Here is a 10,402-nt window from a genome sequence, read left to right as displayed (position 1 = left end):
TTTGGTGTTCATGCTAAAAGTCTCTAGATTTCTTTTCATTCTTGTGATCCTCATCGTGATGTTTGGTTCCAATACAAGTGGTGATGACAAAACTTTGAGAATGAGATATATCACTTTTCCATAGCTGAACTTTCGGTTTTGGTGTTTTGCTGATCTGAGTTTTCAATGCAAAAGTTTTCTTTAAATATTATTCTTCTCTGTTATTATCTCCCACGAAAGACAGATACGTATTTGGCTTTTTCTTTGTTAAGAAAAATTTGTGGTTAATGGATTTTGTTGTCGATGTGCTCATAGTTGTATCTTTGATTCTCAGTGTTATAAGCTGATATCATGGCTGTTGAAAAGGCTGGAATCGCCAATGATGTTACACAAGTGAGTTTGATGTCCATTTTCGTTTATGTTTCTAAGTTCTTAAAGGTTTTGCTTTGCCCCACTTGGTAGTTTTTCTCATTAGATTCTAACTTTTGTATAGTTGATTGGCAAAACCCCACTTGTATATCTTAATAAAGTTACCGATGGTTGTGTTGCCCGCATTGCTGCCAAACTAGAATTGATGGAGCCATGTTCTAGTGTCAAAGACAGGTACATACTCATTTCCTTTTCTTTTCTTTGTTTTTTCTAATTGTCACGAGTCTCAGTTCTTAATATATGTGTGTGGCATGCAGGATTGGCTACAGTATGATTGCTGATGCAGAAGAGAAGGGGCTTATATCACCTGGAAAGGTTGGTTTACTCTTGGAAGTGATTTTAGCTACTTTCTGTTAAAACTGAGATGCAGAACTAGGTAGGATGTGGATTGATGGAAGATAGTGTTAGTTATTTAGATGTATGATCTGATTTGTTTCTTATCTGCATGTGGCTCTTCTCATATTTTGATGAAGAGTGTTCTGATTGAACCAACAAGTGGAAATACTGGCATCGGATTAGCTTTCATGGCCGCAGCCAAGGGTTACAAGCTCATAATTACAATGCCTGCTTCCATGAGTCTCGAAAGAAGAATCACTCTGTTGGCTTTCGGGGCTGAGTTGGTTCTGACAGACCCTGCAAAGGGAATGAAAGGAGCCCTTCAGAAGGCTGAAGAGATTGTGGCTAAGACTCCCAATTCCTACATGCTTCAGCAATTTGAAAACCCAGCCAACCCCAAGGTACCAGAAACACATCTATTCTATAATTAGTACAACTGATCTTGCCAACTTTGTGTGATCAATTTTGTTCTTGTGGCAGATACATTATGAAACCACTGGCCCAGAGATATGGAAAGGCTCGGAAGGAAAAGTCGACATGCTTGTATGCGGGATAGGTACTGGTGGTACCATCACTGGTGCAGGGAAATATCTGAAAGAGCAGAATTCCAACTTAAAGGTTAGCTGCTCTTTAGATACATTTGCAGAAGATAATTTCTGCTATAATCATGGTGTTATTTTCTTATGTTATCATTTTTCTTTTGACTTTTTGTAGTTGATTGGTGTGGAACCAACAGAAAGTCCAGTGCTCTCAGGAGGAAAACCTGGTGAGTTACAACCTCTTCTGTGACAATGACTTTCTTGTTTTTTTTTTTTTTTTTAAAAAGGTTATTTATTTATTAGAAGTCCTCAGGGTTAAGGTTCACAACTTCATTTGTAGTACCCAGTGAGTTGCAATTTGTCATTATTAATGTGTAGGTCCACACAAGATTCAGGGGATTGGTGCAGGCTTTGTCCCCGGTGTATTGGAAGTCAATCTTCTTGATGAAATCATTCAAGTAAGCTTTACTCAAGAGTTGATAAAATGTTGTGATTCATGAATACCTTTTAGAAAGTTACACGAGCATTCAATATGTTCAAATTGGGAATAAGACTAAAAAAACGATGCATTTTATGGTTTGTTAACTCTTGAGATATGTTTAAATTGGCAGATATCAAGTGAAGAAGCTATAGAAACTGCAAAGCAACTTATGCTTAAAGAAGGCCTGTTTGTAAGTTCCCCAAATCTGTAGAAACTGAGAAGATCGAGCTTGAAAATATCTATTGTACTAGAATCAATCTGAGCGAATTTCGGAAGTTAAAGTGGAAGCAGGTTATAAATTTGTTCTTTTTCTCAATTTTACAGTCTTCCTCTGGATGTTGTTGCAGGTGGGAATATCTTCTGGAGCAGCAGCAGCTGCTGCCATGAAGATAGCAAAAAGGCCAGAATATGCTGGAAAGCTTATTGTGGTGAGTTGATTGTACCCTAAAGTTTTGGTGAAAGTATTTAGAAATCTCTGTTTGAAAGACTGAGATTATGGGACATGTTTGTGGCATTTCTGAATTGGGGTTGTATGGTGCAGGTTATTTTCCCTAGCTTTGGAGAGAGGTACCTGTCCTCTGTTCTATTTGAATCGGTTAAACGGCAAGCTGAAAGCATGACTTTTGAGCCCTGAATTCCATCCACCCTAAGCTCTTAAGTTGCTTCAGATGGAGATTGATCAAATAGACGCAGCTAGTGATCCTAGAAAACTATTTTCTGTGACTCTGCAATAAATTTTGCTTCAAAATACTTGAAAAAGGAAATTTGAATCTTGAACTATTATTTTAAGCTGTCATTTTTCATTTTTCATTAAATAAGTAAAAATAAGAAGGAACAAGCAAAGCTAAGAAGTAAAAAGTAATATTGTATTGATGAAGCATGCATGCATATTGCATAGACAGTAGAACAGCAGCGTCCCTCTCTTATGCGTGCCCGTCTTTCTTGATTTTGTGATCACCAACACCTACCTTTTGTCAGCATTTCTAAATCCCAATCTTCATTTCCTTCATGGAACTCCCACTCCTCCCTCAATTATTGGGACCACAGAGTGGTAGTAGGAGGTCATGTGCTGAAGAGAAGAAGAAGGGCTTTGTGGAGATCACGGATGGTAAGTGAGGTGGTAACTCATCATCACACGTGTCAGAGTCTGCTAAAGACGAATAAGAACAAGTCATCGTCGTCTACCTCCATGCTTGATTGGTGGTGTTGTGATGGGCATTGAGGAATGTTGGTGAAGCAGAGGTGAAAGCGTTTAGAGAAAGAGAAAAGCTTCCACATTTCTGATTTGTAGAGGGAATAAGGCAATAAGCATCTTCCTGGAGTTGCTTTAAAAGTAGTAGTACATTTTAGGCATGTTCAAGACCGGCCCACCCGGACTCCAAGTATATTTTATCTGTTTTGGTTTGTCATTTTTATTCGATAGTCGATACTATTTTTGAATTGGATTTAAGTTATATTTTGGGTCAACTTATCCAGAAATTATTTTTTAAAATAAAATTAGTAATATTATATTATTTTTATATTTTAATTAATATTTTTTTATATTATATAATATTATTTTTATTTTAAAATAATTTATTTTGGTATAAATATGATATAATATTTGTTAAATTTAATTTTTAAAAATATATTTTTTTACTTTAGCATTTAAAATTTAGGGTAATTTACTATAATAAGCTAAGGGGAGAAAATTTACACCAATTAGCCAAAAGCAAAACTGGTTCATGAATCAATCTATGTAGTTCAAATTAATCTAATTCGAACTTCAAATTCTATGTTCTGATTCGAATTACACACACGCACACACCCACAAATTCGAATCAACCTGATTCGAATTACACACATAGTAATTCGAATCAGGATGATTCCAATTATACACACACATTTCAAAGTAATTCAAATTGGGGTGATTCGAATTATTCAATTTTTGGTGCTAGTAATAATTCGTATTTAAGCTAAATTGATGTAGCAGTGGAAGGGTGAGTAGATCGCTAGGGGAATGAGAGAACTAGTGAATGAGTGAAGGAGTGAGTAATCAAACTCAATGGAAAAATATAGCGCTGAACATGACTATAATCAAATTCAATAAACATTTATAATCAAACTCAGTAGTGAAATATAGTACCAACATGACTATAATCAAACTCAATAAAAATTTATAATCAAACTCAGTAGTGAAATATGACAACAAACGTGACTATAATCAAACTCAATAAATATGTATAATCAAACTCAGTAGTCAAGCACTGAACCTGAGTTTGTACCGAACCTGACTATAATCAAACTCAATAAACATTTATAATCAAACTCAAAAAATATTTATAATCAAACTCAATAATCAAGCACTGAACCTTACTATAATCAAACTCAATAGATATATATTAATCAAACTCATTAGTCAAATTTAGCACTAAATTTGAGTATAATCAAACTCGATAAACATGATAATCAAACTATGGTTTATGGTTTAAGGTTTATGGTTTAGAATTTTTGGGTTTATGGGTTTAAGGATTTAGGGTTTAGGATTTAGGATTCATGGATTTAGGGTTTAGGATTTAGGGGTTAAGGGTTTAGGGTTAGGGGTTAGAGTTAGGGTTAGGGTTTATATTTTCAATAAAAACTATTATAATCAAACTTAGTAGTCAAATATAGCATTGAACTTGAATATAATCAAACGCAATAAACATCTATAATCAAACTCAGCTACAAGCACTGAACCTGAGTATAATCAAACCCAATAAACACTTATAATCAAACTCAGTAGTCAAATATAGTACCGAACTTGACTATAATCAAACTCAGCAACGATCATTATTTGGTGATAACTCTATTTTTTTATAAATAATTGTGGTTTATTTGGAGATATTTTTTATCAGTTTCATTATATATTTACGTATTTTTATTCTTGCTTAGCTATGATTATGGAATATTCGAATTATTTTAGATTGCATGTGTGTAATTCGAATCAGGTTGATTCGAATTAGTGGGTGTGTGCGTGTGTGTAATTCGAATAAGACTGATTCGAATTACATTGAGTGTGGAGTTCGATAGAAATGTATCTTGATTGATTCATGAACCACTTTTGCATTTATTAGCTGATTGGTGTAATTTTTTACACTCATTGGCTTATCAGGGTGAATTACCCTAAAATTTACAAATTTGTATATATTAATTTTGCATCGAGTTGACCTGTTATAATTAAGAGTGATAAATAGACTAAAATTCGCTGGATCGGCTTGCGTAACTCGCCAAAAAAGATGGANNGATGGAGTCGGGCTAAAAATTTGAGACAGCCATAATAAAAAAAGTCCACCTAATCCATACCGCCTAATCCAGGGGTCTTGTGTTTAAGATGATAATTGAATTTGAAACGTTATTGCAGCCGAGGCCTGGGTCAGATGGCAACTTTGTTTGCCTCACATAAAACTACACGGGTGTAATGCCTAGGATTGGGGGCTGTCCAATCCACTTGACCAAAAAAAATTTGAAACGTTATTTTTGTGCCTGTATTTGGAATATTTGTTCACTTTACTTTAAGTTATAATTTGGATTATGCTTGATTGATTAGAGACTTGGATAATATTTAATTATATGCTATAAAAAATGATTGTTTTTCTTTAGACAATTTTTGTTTATTATTTTGTTTAAAAAAACTTAGTTGATGATTATGTTTATTAGATATTTAGAATTATAAAAACTTTAACGTTTGTGAATTTAAAAATTATAATTTATTTTATGTCTTTAGAAATTAAAAATTTATTTAAATCTCGGTGAAATTAGATATTCTTTACTTCCGTTTACAAGTGTGCTTCATATTCAGAGTTTTTAGTCAAAAGCAATCAGAAACTACCAACTTTAGATGCAAATGTCATCTACTTATACTTTTTTTTTCTTTCTTCTCCAACCCACTTTATATCTTACCAAGTTTATCATTCTTGATATATCTAATCTTCTATTTAATAAAACATGTTCTCTAATAGCATCTTTAAATTGAGTGAGTAACTTGAACTCCAACTTCAATGGTGAGAATATTCGTTTTTTTAAATAAAATATTCTGTTATCTCAAACGTTTTTGTCAAAATAGAAACTAAATTGAAAATAATTATATGGTATAAGAACTCAATTAAAAAAAATATAGAAATTTAATTAAAAATTCGATAAAATTATAAATATCTACAGAACAATTAAATCTAAATTTTATTAATCATGGAATATTGTTCGTTTTGTCAAGTAAAAAAATAAACCACTTTTTATGGTTTGTTTTGAATTTTTTTTTCAAAACCCAAAATTAACTGGATAAAAAACAGGGTCCATGATTTTTGGGCCGGTACACAGAATTGGTTAGCATTGGCCCGAAAAGAAAAAGGAGTTAAAAGGTGAGCTAGAGCTGAAATTGGAAGAGAAGGCCAACGATGAAGCTAATTAGGGTTGAAAGGTGCCCTGCGTCCTGCGACTTATGGAGCCGCGGCGAGTGAGTAAAGTCAAAGCAGGTATACATCTCCTCTTGATTTGATTGTGATCTGATGATATGTTGTGATAGAATGAGGCAGTGATGATGATTGTTGTGCATTTGAGCATTGAGTGGTGAGTGAGGACGAGCATGGTGGCGAGGCGTTGTTTTTGTTGACGCAGCCATCTTGTTCGTCAGTGTGAATGCCAACCTGAGCCTCCTTTGACTCCTGTGATTAGTTTAAGTATGAGGCTTGACTTCTCAATGCCTATGATTACTTCCCCTCTCCCCGTTTCCCAGCCTACTAGCATCAACAAACAACAAGAACAAGAACAAAATTCACATGCAATAATTTCCTCGCTCTTTCTCTCTTTCTCTCTCTCTTTCCGTTCAACGTTAGTGTTATTGCATGTGCTTCTGCTTCTGCTTCTTCTACTTGGAATCATATCATATATATATATGGAACTACTTCTTTTTCTTCTTCTTCTTCTTATTATGACGGGGCAGTGATGATGATCTCTTCAATTGGAACAGACATATGAGTTGGGGGGTTGAGAGGTGTGTGTGGTGGCAAGGTGACTCAGTGTAGTGTCTGCCTGCCTGTTGATGCACCCATGCATGCATGCCTTCCCCCATTTCTTGTCTGACACAAGGCGAATCTGAGCCTCCTCCTTCAATTCCAACACTAGTTCATTCTTCAGTGCTTTTCCTTTTCCTTTTTCCCTTTCATTCTTATTAATCATGGACACCCACCTAAAAACATTTCTATATTTATTTATTTATTTCACACTACTTTTCTCGTGAATGGTTACCCTGTCTTTTTTATTATTCTTCAACCATTACTCTTTGATCAAGTTCTCAACTTTCTTTTCAGATTGCAGTGCAGTTCCAGGATTTTGACTTTTCCGTTTTCCTCTAAATACTTTTTTTTTGTGGCTTGTTTGCAGTTGTGGAATGGGAATAAATACTTTTCCGTTTTCCTCTAAATTCTTCAACCCGTATGGTTGGATTGCACAAAAAGACAATTTTATAGTTAATATTCATCAATATACACCACAAAGACATCATGCTATATATATTTTTTAACTACTATAGTTAGAAAATATGTATAACATGACGAGTTTATAAAATTTATTAATGAATTTAACTATAAAATAAAGTTCAACTAATTTAATGTTCAAGACCGGCCCACCCAGACTCAAGGTATATTTGGCCTGTTTTTGGTTTGTCATTTTTATTTGATATTATTTTTAAATTAAGTTTAGGTTATGTCTTGAGTTAACTTGTCTGAATCAAATAATTTTTTAAAGTGAAATTAGTAATATTATATTATATTTTTATATTTTAATTAATATTTTTTTATATTACATAGTATATATTAATTTTGCATTAAGTTGACCTGTTATAACTAGAAATGACAAACAGAACTGAAATTCGTTGGATCCACTGGCTCGTTGGATCCACTGGCGTAACTCACCAAAAAAGGTGAGACTGAGCTAAAAATTTGAGCTATTATCATCTTTGATTTAATGAGCTATTAACCCTCCTCTCCCTCACTCCCAAGAATTTGCTCTACTATCATTTTCATCTTCAACTTCAAAATCAAAATGGTCTTCATGATCTCCATCATTAATACTATCATCAAATTTATCCTCACCTTTAACCTCTACTTTTATTAAATTATTGTCATTGTTCTCATCTTCAAGTTGGCACATAATCCTTATGATTTGAAGTTATCTCAACACCATTACTTTCTCGATATCTATCAACAACATACACCAAGCAATGCTTAACCGTTTGTGTCACTAATAACTTATCCATTCTAATTGTATTTTCATTACTCACCAACTCTCTACGACCTGAATTCAATTGGCAACCTGGTTTACTGTACTATATTTTACCATAACCACCCTAACTTCTTTAACTCAATAACTATTTCTTGCAGATTCCATTCATCGATTCATCGAGCTCAAACTGTAAGTCTTCCAACACCATTCCCCCAAATACTATAGACAGTGGCCTGTATCATAACAATTTTCACCGTGATATAGGTTTATGGTTAAATCCAAATTTCTATTACTACACCAAAAGAAAGAAAAAAAAACCCTAGTAAACCAGCATTATTATAACATCAACAATCAACAAAATTCATAATTTACCAAATAATTTGCCAAACTAATTCATATGCCAATTCAATATTTCAATTTAACTACTATCATATTTATTTATAATCAGCTCATAACATAATCAACAATAAAATTCACACCAATAACATTAAAGAATCAACCTTAAAAAAAATTATCACCTATTGTTACAGAGGCAAAGTGTGGACCACGAGCAACAGTTCAGAAAACAAGGAGAAACGGATGAGCGGCGCAGGGAGACGCGAGCAGTGGAGCACACCCGGGTTACACGGACAAGGCAAAGGCCGATGAGCCCGCGAGGGACAACAAGAACGCGACGGAGACCGACTGGGGGAGACGCATTGAACGGGAGCTCATTGAAGAACTTAGGACAAGGTGTGAGTGTGGGACAAAATGTCAAGGGTTATTTTAAAATTTTCGAAATACAGAGATGTCTTTAATTAGGTTTTCAATCTTAATAGTGAGAATATTTATTTTTTAAGAGAATATTTTGTTATCTCAAATTTTTGATTAAGATAGGAATTAAATTAAAAAAAATTACATAATATAAGAATTCAATTAAAAAAAAATATAAAGATTTAATTAAAAATTCGATAAAATTATAAAGATCTATGTAAAATAATTAAATCTAAATTTTATTAATAATGTAACATAAAAAATCACTTTTTATGGTTTGCTTTGAATTTTTTTTTTTCAGAAAACCCAAAATTAGCTGGATAGAAAACAGGGTCCATGATTTTTGGGCCAGTACACAGAATTAGTTAGTATTGACCCGAAAAGAGAAAAGGGATTAAAAGGTGAGCTGGAGCTGAAGGAAGAGAAGGGGAACGGTGAAGCTAATTAGGGTTGAAAGGTGCCCTGCGAGGCGGTGGCAAGTGAGTAAACGCAACCCAGGTATACATCTCCTTTTGATTTGATTGTGATCTGATGATATGTTGTGATAGAATGAGGCAGTGATGATGATTGTTGAGCATTTAAGCATTGAGTGGTGAGTGAGGACGAGTATGGTGGCGAGGCGTTGTTTTTGTTGACGCAGCCATCTTGTTCGTCGGATTGCCCCTCTTAGTGTGAATGCCAACCTGAGCCTCCTTTGACTCCTATCATTAGTTTAAGTATGAGGCTTGACTTCTCAATGCCTATGATTACTTCCCCTCTTTTCCGTTTCCCAACCTACAAGCAGCAACAACAAACAACAACAACAACAAGAAGAACAAAATTCACACGCAATGATTTCCTCGCTCTTTCTCTCTCTCTCTCTCTTTCCGTTCAACGTTATGTTATTGCATGTGCTTCTGCTTCTGCTTGGAATCATATCATATATATATATATAGTACTACTTTTTCTTCTTCTTCTTCTTATTATGACGGGGCAGTGATGATGATCTCTTCAATTGGAACAGACATATGAGTTGGGGAGTTGAGAGGTGTGTGTGGTGGCAAGGTGACTCAGTGTAGTGTCTGTCTGCCTGTTGATGCAGCCATGCATGCATGCCTTCCCCCATTTCTTGTCTGACAAAAGGCGAATCTGAGCCTCCTCCTTCAATTCCAACACTAGTTCATTCTTCTGTTTTCCTTTACCTTTTTCCCTTTCATTCTTATTAATCATGGACCCCCACACAGAAACATTCCTATATTTATTTATTTATTTCACACTACTTGTTTCGTGAATGGTTACCCTGTCTTTCTTATCATTCTTCAACTTTCTTATTACTCAAGTTCTCAACTTTCTTTTCAGATTGCAGTTCCATGATTTTGACTTTTCCGTTTTCCTCTAAATACTGTTTTTGTGGCTTGTTTGCAGTTATGGAATGGGAATAAATATCCGATCCTGAGACTAATTAGTTTTTGAATCTGTTTAGTGCGAGAACCAGTATGGTTGGATTGCTCAAGGTAGAAATGAATCAATGATGTCTTTAACGAGCAGAGATGATTTTATCATATCATTGTGCTGAGTTTCTTATAACTTTTTAGTTTCATTACCCCTCTCCCGCCCAGGTGCTGCGAAGCGAAGCTATTAAGATGTTATGATACCACTCTTCAAGTAT

At 34.4% G+C, this 10,402-nt stretch overlaps 1 protein-coding gene and 1 long non-coding RNA gene across 5 annotated transcripts in view; both read left to right on the top strand.

Annotated features, from left to right (window-relative positions):
• Positions 1 to 3,204, top strand: part of LOC107488539 (cysteine synthase) — a 3,470-nt gene extending 266 nt beyond the window's left edge. Inside the window, exons 2-11 of the mRNA XM_052261328.1 lie at positions 314 to 372; positions 473 to 582; positions 666 to 723; positions 882 to 1,145; positions 1,225 to 1,362; positions 1,459 to 1,510; positions 1,662 to 1,741; positions 1,895 to 1,954; positions 2,112 to 2,192; positions 2,306 to 3,204. Of these exons, the coding sequence (XP_052117288.1) occupies positions 331 to 372; positions 473 to 582; positions 666 to 723; positions 882 to 1,145; positions 1,225 to 1,362; positions 1,459 to 1,510; positions 1,662 to 1,741; positions 1,895 to 1,954; positions 2,112 to 2,192; positions 2,306 to 2,398 (978 nt within the window). The 5' untranslated portion in view covers positions 314 to 330 and the 3' untranslated portion in view covers positions 2,399 to 3,204. The remainder of the gene's footprint in view (positions 1 to 313; positions 373 to 472; positions 583 to 665; positions 724 to 881; positions 1,146 to 1,224; positions 1,363 to 1,458; positions 1,511 to 1,661; positions 1,742 to 1,894; positions 1,955 to 2,111; positions 2,193 to 2,305) is intronic.
• A 2,953-nt stretch (positions 3,205 to 6,157) lies between these two features.
• Positions 6,158 to 10,122, top strand: LOC107488541 (uncharacterized). Of its 4 annotated transcripts, XR_002375347.2 has the most exons (6): positions 6,159 to 6,254; positions 7,162 to 7,417; positions 7,640 to 7,699; positions 8,160 to 8,190; positions 8,532 to 8,733; positions 9,056 to 10,116. It is a non-coding gene; the product is annotated as an uncharacterized LOC107488541 (long non-coding RNA). The 4 variants fall into 4 exon arrangements; XR_008009718.1 differs by lacking the exon at positions 7,640 to 7,699 and having other exon boundaries at positions 9,056 to 10,115; XR_002375348.2 differs by lacking the exons at positions 7,162 to 7,417; positions 7,640 to 7,699 and having other exon boundaries at positions 6,158 to 6,254; positions 9,056 to 10,108.
• The last annotated feature ends 280 nt before the right edge of the window (positions 10,123 to 10,402 follow it).

Source organism: Arachis duranensis, chromosome 5, assembly GCF_000817695.3.
Source record: "Arachis duranensis cultivar V14167 chromosome 5, aradu.V14167.gnm2.J7QH, whole genome shotgun sequence".
Taxonomy (NCBI): Eukaryota; Viridiplantae; Streptophyta; class Magnoliopsida; order Fabales; family Fabaceae; genus Arachis; species Arachis duranensis.
The sequence above is the reverse complement of the archived record's forward strand: the minus strand, read 5'-3'. Positions and strand labels throughout refer to the sequence as shown.